A 23335-nucleotide genomic window follows, 5' to 3' on the forward strand; every position below is an offset into this window, starting at 1 on the left:
GGCTTGAAAGCGCTGAATAGAGAAACTTAAATCTCACCCTCGCACGCAGGCTTTTGACAGGCATCCTTTTTGATCTTTGCTGATTCGCCACTTCATGGCTGTGACCAATATGACAATGATCTTTAATCATCTGTCATTGCTGCCGCCTTTGCCTCAGGGACTCTCAGAAGAGCGGAGTATCGGTCGGGATGTTCAAATAAATGCAGCATCATTTTCACGCGCGTATTTTGCTGCTGTTGATGAAGTGATGCAAGAATGAGTGTTTGCAGGAGACCCTGGAACAGCCAACGGCATTATCATGGGAGGCGTTATTCATCAGCGAAGTTAATGAGACCACTTCAAGGTCAAAGTCAGCTCTCCAAGGAATATTCTCCTCACTGGCCATAATGGGATTCTTCTTATGTAGCAAGCCACTTATATTAAATGAGAGTCGCTCCTCGGATAGCATAGATCACAGTGGCATGAAGATAAATCGTGCCAACTGTGCTGCATAGACGGTAAAAATGAACACGGGACAACTGACATGAGAAAGTTTGGTTCCTCGATGATGCTCATTTTCAGAACACCTACTTTTTTTCTTGTCTCATTCAGGCCTTTGAAGTATTCTAGTCAGGAGGGTAGAGTGCAGTGCAGATAAATCGGCAAACGGCTCCCCGTGCACCGCTGGAACAACCATCAGGGATATCGCTCGTTTTTTTTTCAACTAAACACACATTTATGGTGCACTTTGAGTGGTTTTTGCTGTAACTATGCGTTCTCCATTCTTCACGGTGGTTGATTGAGGCTTTATTGATGATCAGGCTAGTGTTCTTTGTTGCTGTTTTATCTCAGCCAGGATTTGATAACGCATCTGCCGGTATCACCGAGACATGAAGGGCAACAGATAACCTGTTTGTGTTAAGATCCGCTACATGAATAATGCATCTGTTGTTAGCTGCACAGTAAATGATTTAAAGGACCCGAGCAAGTGGGAAATCATTCTGATTGTCACATTTGAGCTCCTATTATTTCTCCCTCAATTATTCGCCTTCGCCCGACTGAACAAAGGTTAGTGACTCAGAGCAACAAAATGTCCTTGGTAAATAAATCTGTATTGACGTAAAAAACAGAGAGCAGTCGATCTACACTTTGCTTCAATTCACACATTACTGAAGAGGCATGCTGGGTCTCAGGTTTGGTCAGGAGGAACTGAGAAGTTAAGTCTGTACCTTTGTGTGCTTGAGTCAACACACACACACACTCTCTCTCTCTTGTTTCCTTAAATATTACATGTTTATTTTAAAATGTGCTTAAACCAAAATATTTTTGATATAAAAAACATAAAAAAGCAAAATACTGTTGCTTTAGGCAACAGCCCCCAAAAAATATACCTTCTCACAGAATAAATTTGCAATATTGGTGTGTCCAAATTGTAATTTGACGTGTGTTTCCATCTCTAGGAGAAGATCGCATCAGGGAGAATGTGGTGGGCAACACAGAATCGCAGGCGCCTGGCGGAGCTGCAGGGGTGGAGTCTGCCTCCAACAGACGGAGGATCCACTGCTGCATCAGAGTCACAACGCTACAGGTGCGCAAGGCCCTGTGGGGAGTCGCCATGGTGATGTGCGTATGTTCCTCCTGGGCCGGCACGACCCAGCTAGCAAAGTTGACCTTCAAGCACTTTGATGCCCCCTTCACCCTCACCTGGTTTGCCACCACCTGGAACTGCTTCTTCTTCCCCCTCTATTACATTGGCCACTTGTGCAAGAATACAGAGAGGCAGACGCCCCGGCAGAGATTCAGGTGAGAAGCCCACAGCAATGCAAGCAAGAGAGTTTAAAAAAAAAAAACACACAAGACTGGAGGCTTTTTCAAAATGTGCACGCTGCTGAACCTTAGATAAAAGGTGGAAACAGAGTTTCAGAGTTGACATTTGTTGACCATATATATCTGGTCCTGGCCTATCGAAAGACATCCCAGACCTGAGGAAAAAACCGCCTCTTTCTTTCTTTGCTCCACCTATCAGAAAATATATCCTGAAAAGTACTTTGCAGATTTGAGATTTTGCACCTCATCGAGGGAGGAGACGCAACAGATAATCAGAATTTGCTTTGCCCGCATTCGCACTAAAGCAATGCCCAAGCAAGACCAAACCACACCCACTTCTGGAAAGAGGTGTGTGTGACTTGCCTCAACTAATTTGCATATTACGCCACAGACACGCAGATGGTTCATAACCAGGAGGCTGAGATAGAGGTTATACAAGCAGCCTGTAACGCATGATCCAAGTAGTGTTTTAGACATGACTGCTCACACTTATTAACCCCCTGATCTTATTCTGTGTTGTTTATTTTGAAAAGTTACGCCATCAACTGCTGCCGTTGCTCACATATTACAGTAAGAAAAAAGGAATGCAGAACCTTTTAAAACAGCAAATAAAAAATTACAGTTTTCAGCAAAACATTGGCCAAATAAGGACAAAGTTAAAAACACAACTGAACCCGAGTCCAAAACCAGGAAAACTCTCGATGGACATTTATGCTTATAAGTTTGAACAGTGAAACACAGTTGAAATCACCAAATGTCACATAAGGAGAGGAATATAGAGACCAAATATTCTTTGGAAGGAAACCAAGGCACAGTTAAACTCAATCAGGGCGGGGCAGACACTCACAATAGAGGGAAAGCACACCGGCAGCAGGCATCCTGACGTAAGGCAGGTGAGTGATGAAATGAAGGTGGAAACATGCAATGTGGAATTACTACTGGAAGCAACCAGAAATATGACCAGGAGAGAAATTACAAAATAAAATAGGAAGTGATTAAAACAAGACCCTAAACCGTAAATATTCTGTCCAACACAGTAGAGTGGTTGCAGTGTGGCGTGTTACCGGGTGACATCTCGGCAAACAGCAGGAGAGTATCTTGATGCCACGGCTTTGGCTTTTCTCACACAGTACATTGAGGGTGACACATTGTCTGTCAGGCCCGTAATAGCCCGAGACTAGCTGCTTTTATTTAAGGGCATTTTCATCCATTTCAAATATTCATATAAAACACTGCAGCTCCTTGGGTTTGCTTTTCCCGAACGGGGAATCAAGACCAGAGGATTTAATGAAGACGGAACGCATCCATTATATATGACTGAGACTCCCACTGGGTCATCGAGTTGAATCATTTAGCAAACTGTCAGAATGTTTCAGTTTTGCCTTCCATGTTCAGCAACTCTGAGCTGACTGTGAATCTCTCTCTCTGTGTTGCGTCAACCTAACCTTGATATCGATATACAGCACATGCTCAAGGGCCAGAAACAGAGTCTCTTCCTGTGTTTGCTTCAATACGGACATGTCTCCAGAATTACATTCTATGGACCAGAAAGTAAATGCAGGAAAGGTTGTTGTGTTGCCCATACCTTGTTGCATTTTGGATTTAATTTCTTGCATTCTAAGGGTGTGTAGACATTTCCATGATTTCACTCCAGCACACGACGAGAGAGAAGCAAAGACAGATGATCTTAAAACACCTGAGGAGATACTCTAAATGATGAAGAGACTTCACTTTAACACAGAATTATTTACCTCTTTGTTTGTAGCTGTAAACAGCCAAGGAGCGTTTTTCGGTATGCTAACACTTTGCTTTGCGTTGTGTCTCTCTCCGCACAGGGAATGTTGTAGATTTTTCGGGGATGACGGTTTGACACCCAAGGTGTTTTTCACCAAGGTGGCTCCCTTTGGCCTCCTGTGGATCCTCACCAACTACCTGTATCTGCAGGCCCTGAGGAAGATCAACACGACAGACGTCTCAGCGCTCTTCTGCTGTAACAAAGCCTTCGTCTTCCTGCTGTCTTGGATTGTACTCAGAGACCGCTTCATGGGGGTCAGGGTGAGTCCTTGTTGTGTTGAGAATATGTTGCTGCAGCATCTGTTGAATAAGGTGGATATAAATGCAAATCAAAGTAACTCAAATCTGATTTGAAAATATGTTATTTTGTGTTCCTACGGCTTTATAAAATAAAGAATAAAATAAGGATTGAATAACTGCGGCCTGGCAATGGGAACATAGCCTTTGCATATATGCATTCACTGGGACAAGCAGGAGAGATTAAAACAATAATGCAGCATTTTCCATCCTCCAGGGCAAAATGTGAACAAGTGCACGCACGACACGGGAGCATGTCACCTGCGTGACGGTGGTGTTTCCCACCAGTGATTGCTTTCATGTCTATAGACACCCTCCAGTACGGATTCTCCTCTTCTTCTGTCACAGTGTAAAGTCTCCCTGCTGCATTTTCAGCAATGAAAGGCCTCTAAAGAGACTAATCTTGTAGTAATTATTCTTGCTCTTTCTTGCTCTCTCTTGCTCTCTGTCTGTTTTTTGTTGGCAGTGCTTGGATAGCTGCAGCAATGCAGGGATCTTGGGTGACTTTGTCATGAAAGTGAAGAGATGGCAGGTGCTTGTTCGGGGATGGGGTTTTAGGCTCTGCTGTGTTGGCTCGGTTTCGCTGTCATGGACTATGTGGGGTTTACAAGCTTCCTCTGCTTTTGATCGACGAGAACATTTGGATCTTTCAGTTGTATAGATGGTTAGATAATGCTCAGGTCACATCAATCTACAACAGTAATAACTACGTAATAACATAAACTGCTCTGTGCACAGCTGTTGGAATATCTTGCATTTTCAGGAAACGGAAAACACCATCACAGGCAGGGGTTGCTAAGCTTGCAAGTCTCTCGAAGTGAAAGGTGTAGCTTTGACTGACAGGCGGGCTGCAGTGCAGAAACAGCCGTTTTGCCAAAGGTACCGAGGGGGGGCATTAGCCCAGCGGAAAATACATGCTCATTTATCATCCTGACACCCTCCTAATGCAGCCTGATCCCGTCAGCTGGACTGCACCCTGTCTATTCTGCCCAAAGCCTTTTCACACACAGCTATGACCGCGTCAAACATACAGCAAAGAGTCAAATTCCGAAAATGCAATGAAGCAGAGATGACATATGTGGGTGCTGATTCTTGAAGGGTGATGCTTTTTTTATTCAGCTGTGATAAATCATCCAGAGGCATGGAAGTGTGTTTGTGGGGGGCGGGGGGGTTAGTGGATGGAGAGGTGTGTGTGATTTGTAAACGTGAAGAAAGTGCAACAGTAATCAATGTCAGACAGTCAAGCCGACGCAGAAGGGGCGGCCTGCCCTGTGTTTGCACGTGCTGTGAATGTGAGCGCGCGTTTCATTCGTGCATGCGCTTATAGTTTGACCGTGTGGGAGTAAATATAGATATCAACTGAGCACATTCTAATTAAACCACTACAAGCCCTGTTATGTGAGGCGTGTGATTTCTGCAGCGAGTGAGTAGCTGCACAGCAGGTAAGTCTCAGGTGTTTTTTTTTTTATTACCACGCTGTGAACCCTTCTCACTCATTTTCGCTCTCTCTCTACAGATCGTAGCTGCTATCTTGGCCATAGCAGGCATTGTAATGATGACCTACGCTGACGGATTCCACAGCCACTCAGTCATCGGCATTACTTTTGTGGTGGCCTCCGCCTCGATGTCGGCGCTCTACAAGGTGTGTGTTTGCATTTGAGAACATTGTTACATCAGAGACCTACAACATGCGTCAAGATAAACTTGGTCTTATATAAAAATGCCTCCCTCGTACTGATATAGCCAGGTTGCAGAAGACAGGAGATTATATGAAACATAAGACTCAGATGACAGAAATGTGTGCTACGTGAGCTGTGGTGTCCTGATCAAGGAGGTCACGGGACAAATGGTTTTATGAGGCTCTGGTTGCCTCAGCCCTGCTGTCTAATCTCTAATGCTATAAACAGAGAGCCGTGACCCTGAGCCAGCGACGTGACGGACGCTCTGCAGGTGCATCCCTCTACTCATCACCGTCCTTCCTGTTTATTCTCAGGTGCTCTTCAAAATGGTCCTGGGCAGTGCCAAATTTGGGGAAGCTGCACTCTTTCTGAGCATCGTTGGAAGTGCCAACTTTGTATTCATCAGCTTTGTGCCGGTCATCCTCTATTTTACACACGTGGAGTACATCAGCTCACTTGAAGACATCCCCTGGGCCTACCTCTGTGGGGTCGCAGGCCTGCTTTTTGGTAGGATGGAACACACATGAACCAAAAGTTGCATAAAGATGAAAATGACTATTGACTTTTTTTTTTTTTTTACATTTGACATTCTGTTGTTCTATTCTGTCCCTTTTCACAGCTTTTAACATCCTGGTGAACTTTGGCATTGCAATAACATATCCAAAATTAATCTCTCTTGGCATCGTCTTGAGTGTCCCTGTAAATGCCAGTAAGTGTCTCAGCATGTTCTCCTCCATGCATTTTCCCACCATTTAATATCCGACAGCATCTATATTTAATATACATTTCCTACTTTTCTTTTTTCTCTTTGTCTGATCTGAGATTTATTTAAATAACATAAAATGATTGTTCATGCTGATGCCGACTGTTACAGTTATTCCTACTACTTATTTCTTATTAATTATAATAATAACAATTCCTTCCCGTGCTCTTACGAATGCGTCTTTGGACTCTTGCAGTGGTGGACCACTACACGTGTGAAATTGACTTCAACACAGTGCGCCTCATCGCTGTGCTCATCATCTGCCTGGGCTTCCTCATGCTGCTTCTCCCTGAGGACTGGGACCAGTGCTTCATCCAGCTCAGCGCGAAGCTGCGCAAACGTGACGAGCCAGCAGAGGGCAGCGGAGAGGCAGGGGCCGCCACAGGGCTCAACTGGAGAGGGAGGGCCACGACCTCCATGTCGACATTTGCACATTGACATTTTACCATGGACACAGACGCAGGGAGACAGGCACACGATTCCTTCTCTTTTGTGCAGCTTCCCAAATGAAAGACGGATTTATAGCCTGCGATCTGATCAGTTCATTTTTTGGCTACTGGGCGATTGAGGAGGCACAGACTGTGTATTTATTTAGCGTCCACACCTCTTAGAAGTTGTCTGAGTTGGTGCAAGGACTCAACAGTTGTGATCCTTATTGCCCTTCAAAATGATCAGGTATTGTTATTTTTTATTTTTTTGCTGTACCTCATTCCATTCCATTCTTATACCTGGGAAGACTTGCCAACTTGCCTGATACTTTTCATTTTTGAGAAACAAGATACAGTTTTGGAGTGGACTTGACGTTTTTTTTAACACGTACACATTGACACACTTTTAAAATCCAAAGAAGACTCTGCCTGAAATGCTGAACACGAAAGGGGAGGCCCACAGCAGCGTCCCTCAGGTGTAAACTTCATGTCCGCCTTTCATGCACTGTACATAGCCATGTTTGACACCTCGGATGTCCTGGAGACGTGAAGCCAACGGGCTCATCGGCTGTGATGGGCCCTCAGGATCAATCTGAGCTGAAGAAGCTTTCACAACATATCACTCTCCCCACCCTGAGAGACTCGGCCCCCTTTTGAACCTCCTAACGACTTAACAGAGTTAAGTCACAAGAGATTTCAAATTGGGTTCTCTGTTGCCTAATATTTCAATATATGAGATGGTTAAAAAAAAAAAAGATCTAAAATTCACATTTTCTGTTACTGTGACTCTGGCAGCAACATTTTATTATCCAAGCAAAGCAGGTAAAACATGCATTACCCTTCAAATAATATAGAATTTATATTTTAACTAACCTAGCTGTTTAAACTATTACATTGCCTACCTACTTAAGGAATGCTGCAGGTTTCCAACACTTTGGATGGACTAAAAACACTAACAGCTTATACTAAGACGGACAGGTTTCATTCAAACATTGAACTACCCCTTTAATAACCCTGACACACCTACTGTTGTTAAAACTGAGCCACCCTTTGATTTCCTATCACATTTGACTTTCCATAAAGAAATCTGAAGCAGTTAGCCGTAATTAATTTTCTGGAAAAAGACTGGCTTATATCTGTAAACAACAACAACAAATTCTAGATTTTGTTTTTATGAACCACATTTCTGAGGCAAGTTATGACCTGAGATGACCCTGTGAGCCGATGAGGCGCACGCCTTGTAGAGGGACTGCTGGAAATTCTGCCTTGTTGTGAATGTATGAACATCACCCACATGCTCGCTATGTGCTCTCTGTTTTTTTTTTTACAGCGCTTCCACAGACTGCTCCACCTTGTTTTTTGTTTAGAAGGAAACTCTTTTTATTTATATGAATATTTTTGCATCTGGTTGCTTACTAACCTTGATCGGACAGAGACATCTGCAGGATGAGCATGCACATACGGTATGAACAGCAGATACAAGCTCATACACTTCACTGCCTTTTGTTTTGCAACAGAGCACGCTGGCACTGTTTCCCATTGTCATTCTCGATGACAATAAATAATAATATGGTATTCCTCTGGAATTATTGCTAGATATAAATGTAAACCTTTGTAAGGACTGATGATTTTTACACTGAGATGCAAACAAAGATGATGATCACATTTGAGGCCGAAGTATATAGATGGTGAAAGAAGGCCGGCTTTATTTGATCAAATGTGGAGTGTCTTTGAGTGTAATCACATGTACTATATAAAATATTTCTTTTCAATATTGTCTTTGTCCAGGTTTGTTTTTCCTCTGCGCCGCTGCAAATAACAGCAGGCAGCATGATAAAAGTAGATATTTTTGTGGAACCGTTATTCTGCTGATGCAACAGTTTCAGGAGAGGGAAATATTTGTTGGTTTCTGCTTATCGAATATGAGAATCTGAATCTTTTTGCTGGCTTCCATGATAGTAAACTGGATATTTGGAATATAGGTCAGATAATATGCATGAACATGTGTTATGTTTTTACAGCTGAAATTATTACTTCATTAACTGATATGCAAAACATTTAAATTAGCCAACAACTATTTTAAAGATTGATTCTTCCTTTTTTTAGAATGGCAAAATTCCCTTATTGCATTTCCTAAAATGCAAATATTTGCTTCCCTTTTGTATTAGATTAAACATTTTTGGCTTGTGGACTCTTGCTTGGCCGAATTTCTGACATTTTAGGTACCAAGTAATAAAACAATACTTAATTCTTAATTATTACTAATTAACTACTACAGCTGAGTGGACAATGAACATTAGCAAACGTCATGCTCTACTCTCACTGTAATCTGACCGTAGAAGAAGGTGGCCTGGCGCTCCTTGGTGAGAGCCGAGAAAGGCAGCCTCTTTCCCTCTGGTGGCCCGGATGGAACACGAAGGAAGTCCAAACCTGTGTCACAAGCAGCGCCTTGAAACACAGAGCAGGATGGGGAGGCGTTTTCACGGTGAAATAAATGCTCCTCAGAATTATGTTGGAACTCAGTGCTAACAGTAAAAATTGAGGAGGAATAGCCGACATCAGCACCGGTTGAAATCTCAGCCGTAGAAGGAGGTCTAGGATGGGCAGTAGTCAGCGAGCAGGAGTTCCTGCTCCTGCGGTCCTCTCCATCTGACCTGACAAAACCCACCACACTCCCGAGGCGTGCTCTTATTTTATGCCTCAGTCCCAGCAGAGCACCCTGGAAACGCTTGCTAAGCAGAGCATACAGCAGCGGGTTGATGTCGGAGTTCAGCAGCAGCAGCCAATAAGAAAAGGTAACAGCGGAGGGGGGGACGAGGCTGGCATGGCCTGAGATAGCAGTCTCTGTGGCCTGAATGAGGACCACTCCTATGTAAGGTGTCCAGCAGAGGAAGAAGGCTGAGATGACCAGAAAGAGACGCCGCACGCCATGCTGCTGCTGCTGCTGCTGCTGCTGCTGCTGCTGGGAGCTCTGCAGGGGTGCAGGCTGGGAGGTGCTCTGGGCCAGGAAGGAGAATAAACCTCTGGACCTAGGGCTGTTCTGCTCTGCTTCAGAATGCGGCAGAGCGGAGCCGACCTCAGACACAAACTGTCCACTGACGTGATAGATCAGTTTCGAGGGGCCATGCAGACTCACGCAGCGTTGGTGAGATGAATCGAAGCCACCGGTTGGATTGCTGCTGCGTTGAACAGAGTCCTCCAAAGTGTGGATCCTCCTGGCGTGGCCGCGGGCCACCTTGACAATGTTCACGTAGCAGAAGAGGATGACCACCGCTGGTATGAGGTAGGAGAGGGTGGCCATGAATGCTGTGTAGCTGGGGCTCCTGGCCCAGTTGACTGCGCAGATATACATGGGATCCATGTAGCTGACAGAGCTCCAGCCCAGAAGGGGAGGGCAGCTGGTGGCCAGAGCCTGCAGCCAGATCCACAGGACCACAGCGCAGGTCCTCCTTACGGTGCAGCGGGAGCTGTAGCGCAGGCAGTCCATGATGGAGTGGTAGCGGTCGAGGGCAATCGCAGCCAACGTCAGCACAGAAGCTGTACAGTACACACAGGAGGTGTAACCAACGTACAAACACAGCTTCTGTCAGGAGGGAGACAAGATCTCATCACATGCAATCTTACTGGAGCAAAGGGGGGGGGGGGGAGAAGTTACGGTTCAGGTCACAATGATGCCGCCATACACGGCTGCAACATGACGTACAGTTAGATCTACCCATCCGTGGTTCATGACAGACCGGGCAACAAAGGGCATCACTCCGACGCCCACCAGGAGGTCGCTGACGGCCAGGTTCATGATCAGCACCGACGTCACGCAGTGGAAGGTCTTGGTCGCGGCCACAATGACAATGACGAGAATATTACCTACACAGAGAAATACACCATGACAGAGGTCAGCGGGTCAGACTCCTGACCAAGTATCAGCTTTTAATTCTTTTGAATTTTGAATATGGACATTTTGCCCGACACAACATTCTGAGCACATTATCCTTCAGTCAAGTCATTCCGTTTGTGAAATAAATGTAACCAAGTCAGTTTATCCAAGTGTAACTCAGATCATTTAGAATGTATTGAATTCTGATGCATCTGACATCAGAGCACATTATATGATTGGAATTTTGCTTAAAAATGACATGTTGATTTCTCTAACTGTTTTTCATGCGGTTTACATCCTATCTTTGCCTTATTGTTTTATAAACCCATATTTTACATATCAAGGTAAACAAGAGGAGGCAGAGGTTATGCAATGTAATGTAAATTAAACAAGTTGAAGTCCCTGCAGCAAGGCATAGTCAGACTAATTATACTGCATGAAGTTTATTTTCCTCTGGTTATATGAAAAAATAAAAATAAAACCGAAAACAATTCAGTCCCTCTCTGTTAATCACGCATATGGAATCTATTTTTCAAAATATTTGCCTTATTTTATTTCTTACAGAAAATATAACCCACACAAGAGCTTTTAAAGGAATAGATTAAATCGTTCTTAACAATGGATGTCGTTATGAAGCATAAATCCATTACATTATTTAAGGCGCATTTTTAAAATAAATTATTAACATAATTCAAATCTAAAAATACTTTTAACACTGATAAAAAAAGAAAAAAAAAAGTACAATTGCCTTTTACCCGTTTGGCAATAACCAACCGAACTAAAGCGCGCATTACTTCAATCAACGACAGAATAGAAACGAGAACAAGTCGGATGCGTCTTTGATGCTTCAAAGGTTAAACACACAGGTAATCGTGTACCTGTCACGGCACCCAGACACATCAGCACCATGAGCACCTCCAGTAGCAGCTGGACGCGCCCGGCCCCCCCGAGCTCTGCAGCCTGCGTCCAGGTCGCGTTGACCGGCAGCACAGCGCGCAGGGACGCCCAGGAGCCGCTCAGCTCCATCCGGAACTCCCGTCCTCACATGACGCGCCGCGCACAGCCGCGATTCAACGAGCATCTACCGGCTCTCCGTCAGGTCGGACGGACTTCTGGTGATCAACCCCCTTCGGTCTTTGACGAGAGGGAGGAGGACGCACGGAACACCTGCGCTCATTTAACCCTTTCGGTGCCTCCAGTGTTTGAACCGCTCAACAAAATGAAGTAAAAAAACAACAACAACACACACACAGACAGAAAATGGTAACTGAAGTTTTATTTAATTGTTTATCTCAATAAAAATGTCATCTTAAAATCTTGAACTGTGATTAAAATGCGCTTTGACACAAGCGTTGTTTAATTAATTGCTTATGTACAGAAAGTCTTGACTCTCAGGTAACCCCCCCCCCCCCCCCCCCAAAAAAAAAAAACCCTCATTGCCCTCATAAACAAGACTCATCCTCCTCAAAGGGGAAAGCTGTGCTCATGTGCGTCTGCTTTGCCAACACAGGAACTGGCTCCATTAATATAACAGCACACCCAGTGGAACATTTAGATGTAATAACAGCTGACCTGCTGACAGAACACCCTCAAAGGTTCAAACACCAAACTGAGTGTGTCACCCTGCACATCGCTATCAGAGGAAGGTCGACGTCTGGAGGTCAGATGCGGCGTCCTTGGTGCTGTGGGCTGCTTTCAGCTGCACCGTGACTGGACCCCCCCCCCCCCGTAGAACCACATCTCAGGTGCTGTCGGGTGTACTCCCATATCAGCAGGGCAGCGCTCACATGCACGTTGAGAGAACGGATGATGCCTCGTTGGGGGATCTCCACGCACACGTCAAGCATTTGGAGCAAATTGGCAGGTATGCCTTCTCGTTCGTTGCTGTAATAAAGGGACAAAGACAAAACACCAAACGGGAGAACGGGATGAGGTAACAGGAACGTGGAGCGGGAACATCGGAAAGGCTTTCATGTTTGCTGCTTTCAGGAGTTCAAATGTGATATCGTTTAAGACTTACATTAACACTTGTAAAAATATATCCATTTTGTTTCTTGCAGAGATTCTGAGGGGACAGACGCGACTCTGATTCAAGGCTAGATGAGGCGGCTGTTCGCTTGGGTTAGCAGCAAAACCTTTACTGTTTGAGCAGGTTCAATAAAGAGCTACAACGTGGTAATTCGAGCGAGAAGTTCTCGTGTCTGGACAGAGCTGTTCCCACCATTCACAGCCTTTGAGAGTGTATTTCCCCGAAAATTTAATGACTTAAAATTTGAACACTTTCTTGCCCAATAGGGGAACCCCCCCCGCCCCCACCCACCCACCTCACCTCACCTCATATTCATTGTAGTCTGGGTGGAGAAAGATAAGATAAAACCGTTTAAACATATTCAAAAACAAACTGTAGTAACGTCAGATTAATATCAGATTAATAAAAAGGCATCTGTTAAAACATCTGACAACCGTTTCAAGACACCAGACCTTTCATCAGTCCAACCATGTTTATCATACATCCCATAATAAGCTTTTTTTTTTACTTTGGTTTAATGATATCCAGGATAACTAATATAGGAACCTTTGCCAACAAAAATCATGCTAATCCATATTATAACGTGGTTATGATATTGAGACGCACGCCTTTCTTTTTTTTGTTTTCACAGATGACTTGTGAGCTCAATCTATTAAATATCCAGTAAGGATCCAGCGACACGCGCAGAGGAAACACGCAGCGGTAATGAGCGTGACGTTGCTACGCAGTCGGAAAGCGTGATTTCAAGAGCTTAACACTTATCGTTAGCGAGATAACGGCGGCCCGATGAGAGATTATAGCCGAGCCCTGCTGTGCTGGAGAGAACGCCGCTGTGAGCGGCTGAGCAGACAAACAGCGGGTTTAAACTCAACACAGCTCAGACCTCCGTCCCTGAAACATCTGAAACGGAGCAGAACAGCGACACGGCGAGGGGAACAAATGTTAACCCCTCCCTCGTTTACTGTGGAAACATATTAAACTTCTAAGTACGCTGACCCAACCAACCCTCACACCAACAACACGACTCACGAAACAGAAAGATAACCGGTTCGGTTAAGTTATTTGTTTTGGGCTTCTCCTCTGGGGGAAACCAATTAAAGGCCGACATGCTCCAACATGTTCACAACGGAGAGGGCTTGGGGCTCCAGAGGGAGACGCGCATCGCCGGGGGACGTTAAATTACCTTGTCGGCTCACACCTTTATCTCCACAACAGTCACACAGGAGAACCATTCATGCACAACCGGGGGGGGGGGGGGGGGGGGGGGGGGCGAACACGGCTGAGATAAGAGGAGGGCTGTCAGTGCAGTCGTACCCCAGGAGAAGCAGGGTCTTCTCAGGGAACCGGTAGTCCTGGAGGCTCCGGCTGTTTGCGGTCTGCTCCACCCCGACGACGCAGTAGCCTTCACTCCTCTTCACCTGCAGGAAGTCAGTCAGCTCGGCGGGCTTCACCTGAGGGATAGTTCAGAATCCTACAAGTTAGTCAAATGATCGTTTCACCTAATTATGTCAGCAAAAAACCAGTCAATATACTTTTAAGAATGTGGACAGTGTGCAACTTTAAACAAGGGATAAAACTTCACATGTGAGACTCTGACGCAGCTGGTGACACTGGAAGATGATTAAAAAATAAAAAAACTAAATTCACTTGTTGGTATGTTTCAAACTGAAAACAAGCAAGTTTGAAAGTTTCTCTCCAATTTCAAAATCCATTGATTCTTTTTTTTTTAAATCTTCTATTTTTCTCAAATCCAACCGAATATAACCTTTAAAAAATAATGTGGAAGAGTTATAAATCCCCACCAAATCATCATGAAGACATTCACAGTCTTCTCAGTCACAACAGAACAGACAGTCATAAAACAAAAATCCTGCTTCACTGGGATTACATTAAATTCATTTATGCTCTTCACCTCTATCAGAGGAAGCCACAGCTCAGAAGAGACGCTCAGGGATTGAAACTGTTTGTCGCTGACATGGCGGAGGCTCTCCAGAACCAGAGCGCTGGCGCCGAAGATCTCACAGGTCCTGCACAGACCTGGAACAGCAGCAAACACATAGCATCAGTGCCTTGAGAGTGCAACTTATCTACACATGACCTTTAGACCGCATCAACTGGTAACCCTCAAGGGGGAAGGGGCCCTTCTTCTGCATATGTAGCTGTCACGACGACCGATCTGTCATTATGGACAGAGACAGACATAAAAAGGCTACAGCTTTTTGTTTACAGACCAACTAATGTTCTCGCTTACATCATCTAGGTTCAATATTTGGCTTTGTAAATGGGTTTTAAGCTCTATCAACAAATTCAGATTGATTCCCCTCCTTATCATGCGAGAAAAAAAGCATCGCAGACTCACTAAAAAAGGAGCGTCTGTTGTGAATGCCGATAACAGGACTCGAGTGATTGGTTTTTACTGCAGCTGTGTTTGAACTCTTTCCCCAGTTCATCATTGTGAAAGCAAATAAAAGCGTGCGATGTCAAATAAAGTGGGGAAACCACTGACATTTGCTCGTACTTCCTGCTATGGAAGTGAAGCGACATCATATGCTGTATTTGCTCCTGACCTCCTAAATTTGTGGGCTTGTCAATAAGCGAGGCCACAACCAGCAGGGCGCTGTGCAGTTTGCCCAGTCGAGCAGCCCTCTGCTGCGGAACCAGCTGGAGTTCAAGTTCCTGCTCCTGGATCCCCAACCTCCAGGGAGAGATCTTCTTCTGCACCTCAGCCCAGCGGTCCACCTTATTCTGCTCATCTGGAAGATGCAAACATCACGATCGCACAACTGGGGATTATTTAAGATTACGGTGCATTACGTCTTCGGTCCCGCTGCTTCTGTACCTTGGTCTTGCTGGATCCAGTCTCCGGGCTGGAGCTGGCTCAGGTCTGCAACAGGATTCCTCAAAGGAAAAGACGGGGTCTCTGAGAAATTTGACAGTTTCTCAAACTTCCAAGGTGGGATCCACTCATCATCAGCCAGCTCGGACAGACTGGGGAGAGTATAAAATAGAGTCTAACGGGGGAAAGTTAAGAAGAACCTTATTAGGCAGTGCTAATGTGTTTTAGGCTTTCGTTCAGAGGAAACATACTCACACACCTCAACACTGTAATCCCTGATGGGATGAAAGGCACCGAAGAAGAAGTGCTCCTGAATCCTCATCCAGTTCTTGTTGGCATTCCTGAATAGTGAAATAGACGATCCATAAGTACGTTACACACAGAAATATTTAGCAGACGCTGCAGGAGCTTTCTCTCTCTCACCCAGTGCTCTGCATGGCTTCGGCCTGGTGCAGACAGGCTTTGATGACGGTGGACAGCCCGCCAAGATCATCGGCCCCATCCTCTGCCAAGCGCCACACCCTTTTCAGGGCCAGCAAGGCATACAAGCGCACGCTGAAATTGTGGTTGAAGCACCACTGCAAGATGACGTCCAGTGCTTTACCTAAATGCACGCCCTTAAGAACACAATGTGAGGAGAGAGATCTTGTAGATGCTGCGAAACGACGTTAGAAGATTGGAAGGAAAATAAAAAAAGACTTCACGGGCTTCACCTCATCCTTAAGATTAGGAAGGATGACGCTGAAGTGTACCAGCACTGACAAGAAGGTGCAGCTGCTGGTTTTGGTCTTGTCATGATCCTGCAGAGAAAACACAGAAATCAACCAAATATTGAACTAGTTCACGTGTAATCTATCAATTTATTGTATTTTTATGCTTTATTCTGATATCAGGGAGAAAAATTAAAGACATGGGGGGGAGAGAAGGGATGGTTTGCAGCAAAGGCCTGATAGGGGGGCCTTTACAGCCTAGTACAGGGAGGATTACAGTATACACATAGTGAAAGCTAAAACAGGTGAACCGCCAAGGAGTCCCAGTGATCGCCTAACAGCGTGGAAACTCACCCTGCTGAAACAGGACCAGAAGTGGTCTATGTGCTGTGGGTAGTAGACGAGGATCAGGACGATCAGCCACTCAATCAGGTATTTGACGGACGCCTGGTTAGCACAGAATCCAGCCTCAAACACGCGGCTCACCACGGAGGTGACAAACTCCTGCATCACGCACACACAGACAAACACAAGCTGCCGTTTCCTGAGTGTTTACTTCCTGTGTGATGCGAAAGGTAAGTGCCGCTCCAACGTATCATCCCTTTGACAATAAACGCTGATTGATTGATCTTTGTCTCACCTCTCTGAGTTTGGGCATCAACAGCAGCAGTGTTTGCCAAACTCTGTTTTTGATGCGATGTTGCAAGGAGTTGCTATAGTAACGCACTTTTGACTTTGATATATTATTATCCTGAGAGATGGGATGGGGGGGGGGAATTATTTTACATTTGATACAACATAAGACAATATTTAAACGTTTGATTTTGTGACTCACTTCATCTTATCAAACCGAGCTATACTTCACCTTTTTCAACAAATCCACGACAAGTTCCTCCATCAGTCTTTGATGCTGCAGATTAGAGGAGTCCAAGCGGCTGAGGAAAGCTAACGCACACCTGCGTGGGAACTGATCGTCTCTGCTGCCACTGCAAAATAAATGCCTTAGTCTGTTTAAAAATAACAATAATCTGCACAGCAAATAGAGGCCTCCAGTGTTATTAGTGTGCATTACAGCCAAAAAAAGGAAAAAGGGTGCTCCACCGGAGCGAACGCTCACCTTGTGGCTGCCACGTTGGTGGAACACTCTTCCCCGAGTTGCTCCACATATGTTTGGACATCTTGGATGAGTCTTTATAGAATAGATGATAAAGCGGTTCAATGGAAACGAGAAAACAATCATATGAATAGGAGCAAGGCTGAGGAGAGTTACCGCTGGTCTCTCCTGAACACTGGCCCGTACACGCACGCCTCAGTGAGAATGTCGAGGTGGTTGAAGACACTCGTGAACGCGTCAGCTGTGGGCAGCCACGTCTGACAGCAGTGTTGGAGCAGAACGCCAAACACTCCGCTCTTCGACTGAGACAGCGCCATCAACTCAGAGGCGATCTAAAAAAAAACAATCACATCCTTGATAGAAAATTCATCGTAAAAGTTTAAAACCTAAAATACACCAGGTTAACCCCAGCCTACATTCATTCACCTGTCTCAAGGTGGCGACGAGTGTTGGCGCCTCAAGCTCTGTCAGCTCGAGCAGCTTCTGATGGAACGCCACGGAGACGAAGGCCTTCAGGGCCAACCAGAAGTCATGAGCATTGGTGCTAAGCCCCTGCACCAGCTCCCAGCTCAGAGTCACAACCTCCACGCAGAGGGTCTCCTCATGAGGTAGCAACTGGGATCAAAAGATCGTCAAGGAGCTAATTCAGAATAAAGGTGTTTAGCCAACGCTGGTATTAAAATGAGCCTTTTTAAATAAATTCATCCTCTCATAACCGCTCAGAACTTCTATTACCCAAACATCTGACTCACTTGTGGCAGCACCGTCTCCATAAAGGACAGCACAGGCACCACCAGGTCACTGGGCAGCAGAGCCAGAGCCTCCACACCGCAGCTCAGAGCGGCCTTGAGAGTCTCGGATGCTCTGGAATTCTCTACAGACCTTGGAATCCCAACGGCTTTAATCAGGAAGCTCAGACAAATCCATTGGTCTCGCAGGAAACTGGCAGCAATGCGCCCCCAGTCCTGCAGCCAAGGACCCTGCACGCCATCACTAAAGGGGAAAAGGGAGACAAAGAAAAAGCATTGTAACCCCGTAAGGCCTGGGTTTTTAGATTCTGATCTTTATTCGATAAAGGATTTTACTGAACATCTGAAAGCTTACAGAGCAAACAGACTTGCACTGACATTGAACCGCCTCCTGTCTGCGGCCTCTGCAGGCGCTTGTTGAAGTTTGTAAAAGAAGATGCACTGACGGAGGAGGGTGAAGTCAAGCTGTAGAAGTAGTCATTGAGTGATTTCAAGACACAAAAGGTCTCTGATCTCATGTCAATCACTTCCTGCTCCACAAGACCACAAACCATTGCCAGGGATGCCATAGCAACCGCTCTGGTCACCTGGTTTGCCACCGAATGGATCTGGAAGAAACAAACACTGCTGTCAAACAGCCAAACTGATGTCTGGATTCTCTGCCCGTCTAAGGAAGCGTTGGTGCGCCGCTCTGTACCTGCTGGTTTGGTTCTCGCAGGACTTTGAGGCTTTTCTTGACGACTTTAGGTAAATACGTCTGCCGAGTTTCATTGTGGCGTTGTATTGCGGGACTGCACATAACCACAAGCTGCCTCAGGACGCAAAGATACAGTTCTGCTCGCTCCACATCAAACAACTGTGTATCGGAACGACACGTGCGTACGTCAAAGGGGCATTTCTTTTGAATTGAAGGGATGGTGACTTGCTGTTTACCTCCTGCTGCCCCTCGGACAGCCACCTTAGGATGAACTCTTGGACTGAATCAGCAACTTTAAACATCAGCTTCTCTAAGGCCATCATCACGTTATCCACTGTGAAAGGAGTGACAGGAGGAAAATCAGCACACCGTAAAGTCACTTATCGCCATAGAGAACAATACTAGAAGCTAAACATTTTAGATTCTAAGATATTCTGAGTGGGCGGCTGTGGCTCAGGATACTGAAGCCCAAGTTAATCTCCGGAATACCAGAAGGTGCTCAGGAATGCCAAATTGTTCTGTGTTTAGTCTTTCTTGACCCAAAATCTGAACCAAATTATGTCACTGAGGTAATTTTGGTAGCAAAATCCATAAAAATGAATGAATGATATTAGAGGGAATCATATGAGCACAACAAAAGCATCAAACTACTACTACAGGGTTGACTTGGCAGCTACAACAATGAATAACTATCGTCCTTTCAAACCTTGCTTCTCTGCAGCAGACTGACAACTTGGTGTTCTCCCGAGCTGGAGTAGGGCAAGCACGAGTTGCAGGCTCTTGTCACTCTTACGAACTGGTAAGTAGATACTGGGGCCGACTCTGTTCAAGGTGTCCAACAGCGGAGCCAGTAAATCCTCCAGCGTGTCGCCCATCTCTCTCTCAGGTTGATTTTTCTCCATGTCCACGCAGAGCAGAACAGCCCTTGCCAATTTATCAGCCTCTCTGGAGTCAGGTAACCTCTCAGTCTGACCTGAAAAGGGAGACCAACTTCAAAAAAAAGCCCAGGAAGTATGGCCAAAGTGATCAGCAACAAATCCATCTTCGACTTACCGGTACTGGCTGGGACTCGAAGATAGGCGCAGATCTCATTCTGAACGTAGCTTCTTACGGTTTCCTTTTCTGTGGCGGTAGCAGCAGTAATCTTTGGCTTGAAACGGCTTTCATTGTCCAATAGCCAGGCGCAGACCTGCAGCAACGTCCCCAACACGGTAGCATCTCCGTCACGCAACCTCTCTTTTGTGCCAATTTGAAACTTTGACGTGCGCGCGTTCCGATATATTTAACGCAGCGTACCCGATTCCAGATCCGTGTGCCTCGACACAGAGACTCATCCACGCGAAAATCCATCAGGAAACTGAAAACATCATCCAGGCTCACAGAGCTCTGCAGAGGAGACATTTCAACTCACTGAGCTCTGTATGGAAGCGAATGGGATGGACAGAGCAACCCGACCGTGCAGTGCAACTATTGTAACGTGAGTTTAGTGAATCAATACAAAAATCACCCTTCAGCCACTCACTGAATCCAACATGCCTTTATAAATGACGCACGGCTGCAAATCAAACAACCATCGCTGAAGTCACAACTTACCAACAGAAACGTAATCAAATTAAATTAAAACCAACGATAAAGCAATAATGTAAAGAGCGGCGCTAAACTGACAGTTGTTAGCGCTAGAAAAGCTTATTGCGTCTTACCACTTCTGTAAGACAGAGGGCGCTACTCAACAAGAAGCACTGAGCGGCGCCTCGCAGCACAACTTGATGAGTGATCATGGTGGAGCGCAGCACCTCCCTGTGAAACAGCAGAGCACGTTAGCGCGGGTGGCGAGGACGCGGTCTCGACGTGCGCGTGATGAGGCACCTGAGCGCTCCGAGCCCTTCGACCCCCAGCAGCGGACCTGAGGGGAGATTGGATAGAGCCCGAGCCAGAAAGAGGAGGGGCACCGCACACCAGTGTTTCAGGTACAGCTGCTGGATCATCTGAAGCAGGATGTGACCTTCAGGGACGAGAACAATAGTGAAAGGCGAACGGATGTTTTGCTTTAGAGGAGTGTGTTGCTGCTTTAACCCTGCGGCTACCTCTGTGATCTGATGGCAGGCTCCTGAAGAAGTTCACCACGAAGACCTGAAGTTTGACCCCAAGTTCAGGACACTCTCCTAGCCTTTGCTTAAGTGACCTTCAAATGGCAGAAGGTGGGTTAGTGAGGACTGGTGAAAAAAAAAAAAAAAGACTTGATAGTTCATGTACTTTGATGTTAACCCTCACCTGTGAAAGAGCGACGCTTCAGACAGAACGGCCATAAATGGGCCAACAATAAACTGAGAAGCAAAAGCAAGGAGGAGGAGAAACCGTCAAGGCTCAAATCTGTGTACGTGACCCTTAACCGAGTTGCAGTCGAGTCTGTACCTGGGAAAAGGCCAATGCGAAGTCTGGCTGCTGAAGGACTTGGAGCTCCAGAAGATGACAAACGCCCTCTCGCATTAAGGATTTATTCTCACTGTGGAATATGCGCTGGTAGACGCAGAGCAGCCAGGAGGGGTGGAGGAGGCCCCGAGCCGGCGCTGCAGCACCGGAGAGAGAGAGAACTTCCTAATCTCGTCGTGTGTCCACTACGCAATGACAATAAAGGCTTTCTATCTACCTTCTACCTTCTATCAACTGACAAAGACAACGGGAAACTAGCTTTCTATCTTTGCTACTCTTGTAACTCTGCTGCAATTTAAACTAAAATACATTTTGCAAATGAAAAATGTCACTTGTTTTTTTTAGATGATTGTTCAGTGTATATTTAGCATTTTTTAAATGCAACTCAAAAGTCTCTGTAAAAGTAGTTGAGATAAGAAGCAAACAAATATATTTGATGAGAAGCTTAAAATATCATTTTAGCCCTTATAATTCACGGACAAATAATGAAACGGATTTATAATCCACCTTTAACAACTGTATCGCAGCACAAATTAAAATCAGAATAAATAAACACATTATATTTCTGAACATGAATTAAAAAGCATCACATTGCCCATTTCTGGCGTCGCCTTGACTGTTGTTCACCATCGTTTGGATCAAAGTGTCTATTCTGTTCAGAACCGGTCGGACAACATGAACCTGCGAAGGGAAACGGCACAAATTCAAATCCGCACATCGTCATGCCAAACTCTGAACCGAACCACACGCGGGGTTCCTTACCTGGTTCTCCTCCAGCGTCTCCATCACCAGAACGTAATCCTCCCAGAACTCCCTGAGCAGCTTGCTCCGGTCAGGCGTCCACCGGAACAAGATCTCCTCTGCAACAGGTTCAAAGGGCAGTCAGGAAACACACCGGCGGATGAAAAACAAACGTGAGAGTCTTTACCCTCCAGAGACGGCGCAGGAGGACATTCCCCTCCTTCGTCCTCCGACAGGGACACGCACTTCTTCAGCAGGTACAGCGCCCTCTTGCGTGACACGCCGTCCGAGTGAGTGAGCCCATCCTGAACTATCCTCCAGAACCGGAGGGACAGCCGAGGGTCACAGGAGGCGCCGCGGGGCGCCAGCAGGTGGTCCGACAGGGCCGTCAAACACAGCAGCGCCCGTTCCGTGACCGCGGGCGCGTGATCGGCGGCGTGCCAGCCGCACAGGTCATCCAGGAGCAACGCCAGGATGCTGCCCAACCGCGCACCGCTGCAGCAGCTCAGGAGAGCCATCAGCATCCGGACCGGGACCTTAGAGACCAGCGGGCCGGGCAGGGTTCTGATGCAGGACACGGATGACGTCAGGGTGGCGAGCGTGAGCTGCTCATCGTCAGACAGCGACGGGATGAGAACAGCCATGACCTCTGCTGCGACCTCCACAGGGAGGCGCCCCGGAGCGCGCAGCTCCTCGTCCGACAGCCGGAGCGACGGGAGGACGGACGCAGCGAGCCGCCCCGGGACCGCCGCGTCACACAGCGGGACGCAGACGCCCACCAGGCGGCAGACAGCGGCGGCGTCGCCGGCTTCTAACGGCACCCTGGATAGGAGAGGGAGACACTGCGTCCAGATGACCGAGTCCGCTTTATCTTTAATGGACGCCCGGTTCGCAGCCGACAACCGAGTCCCGTCCGCGTCGGCCATGAATGCAGCGAGCCCCTCAATGAACGCCGTCAGCGCCTCCACCCGCTCCGTGCCAGGCCACGCGTCGCTGGGCCAGGAGAGAGACTCGAACAGAAGCCCACAGTCAGGAGAGCTCGACAAGACCGCCCGGATTAAAACCGAATACATTCTAGAGCCGCGGCGACACCACCGGGAGCACGCAGAGTAAAGACACTCGCGTCCGGCCTGGACCACACGCTTGTTTCATCCGAAACGTAAACTTCCGCAAACGTAATGCCAAAGTCTCGCGAGAGGTGGGCGTGACAAGGTCTATTAATTGATGTATGAACGTAACAGTACTGTTTGAATAAAACTTTACATAATAGAAACAATAAATATAGAAGTGTACTACTACCCATGCAAATACAATAGTTTGTGAGGATAAAAATCAAATGTAAACTGTAATACTTAAAAGCTGCTTTGGGTTTTGAGAACTGAGGAGAA

At 46.3% G+C, this 23335-nt stretch overlaps 2 protein-coding genes across 2 annotated transcripts in view; one reads left to right on the forward strand and one right to left on the reverse strand.

Moving 5' to 3' along the window:
- slc35f3b (solute carrier family 35 member F3b) overlaps nucleotides 1–6777 on the forward strand; it is a 37327-nt gene extending 30550 nt beyond the window's left edge. Inside the window, exons 3-8 of the mRNA XM_068741360.1 lie at nucleotides 1440–1782; nucleotides 3642–3861; nucleotides 5414–5539; nucleotides 5891–6083; nucleotides 6196–6285; nucleotides 6536–6777. Of these exons, the coding sequence (XP_068597461.1) occupies nucleotides 1440–1782; nucleotides 3642–3861; nucleotides 5414–5539; nucleotides 5891–6083; nucleotides 6196–6285; nucleotides 6536–6777 (1214 nt within the window). The remainder of the gene's footprint in view (nucleotides 1–1439; nucleotides 1783–3641; nucleotides 3862–5413; nucleotides 5540–5890; nucleotides 6084–6195; nucleotides 6286–6535) is intronic.
- A 2286-nt stretch (nucleotides 6778–9063) lies between these two features.
- Nucleotides 9064–23020, reverse strand: tarbp1 (TAR (HIV-1) RNA binding protein 1). Its single transcript, XM_068741602.1, has 33 exons — nucleotides 22135–23020; nucleotides 21969–22066; nucleotides 21818–21887; nucleotides 21189–21343; nucleotides 21048–21100; nucleotides 20861–20958; nucleotides 20643–20778; nucleotides 20477–20573; nucleotides 20073–20162; nucleotides 19830–19965; nucleotides 19483–19749; nucleotides 19013–19110; nucleotides 18777–18935; nucleotides 18458–18687; nucleotides 18083–18323; nucleotides 17757–17945; nucleotides 17487–17662; nucleotides 17334–17405; nucleotides 17082–17202; nucleotides 16857–16967; nucleotides 16571–16720; nucleotides 16220–16306; nucleotides 15930–16123; nucleotides 15766–15847; nucleotides 15510–15681; nucleotides 15238–15423; nucleotides 14583–14707; nucleotides 13985–14121; nucleotides 12370–12525; nucleotides 11627–11648; nucleotides 11520–11592; nucleotides 10471–10631; nucleotides 9064–10350 (listed from the first exon to the last, which is right to left on the reverse strand). Exons 1-33 carry the CDS (start codon nucleotides 23018–23020, stop codon nucleotides 9064–9066), a joined length of 6315 nt encoding a protein of 2104 aa, XP_068597703.1.
- Nucleotides 23021–23335: the final 315 nt, after the last annotated feature.

This window comes from Brachionichthys hirsutus, chromosome 7 (genome assembly GCF_040956055.1).
Source record: "Brachionichthys hirsutus isolate HB-005 chromosome 7, CSIRO-AGI_Bhir_v1, whole genome shotgun sequence".
NCBI lineage: Eukaryota > Metazoa > Chordata > Actinopteri > Lophiiformes > Brachionichthyidae > Brachionichthys > Brachionichthys hirsutus.

Bases quoted from the DNA above. Each gene is read 5' to 3' on its own strand.
- tarbp1 (XM_068741602.1), bottom strand. From the start codon at position 23,020: ATGTATTCGGTTTTAATCCGGGCGGTCTTGTCGAGCTCTCCTGACTGT. The intron at 20,163-20,476 runs GTAAGACGCAAT...TCTCCTCTGCAG, and splicing joins CCCTCTGTCTTACAGAAGTG to AGCTCTGTGAGCCTGGATGA. The intron at 16,968-17,081 runs GTGAAGTATAGC...CCCATCTCTCAG, and splicing joins TCGTGGATTTGTTGAAAAAG to GATAATAATATATCAAAGTC.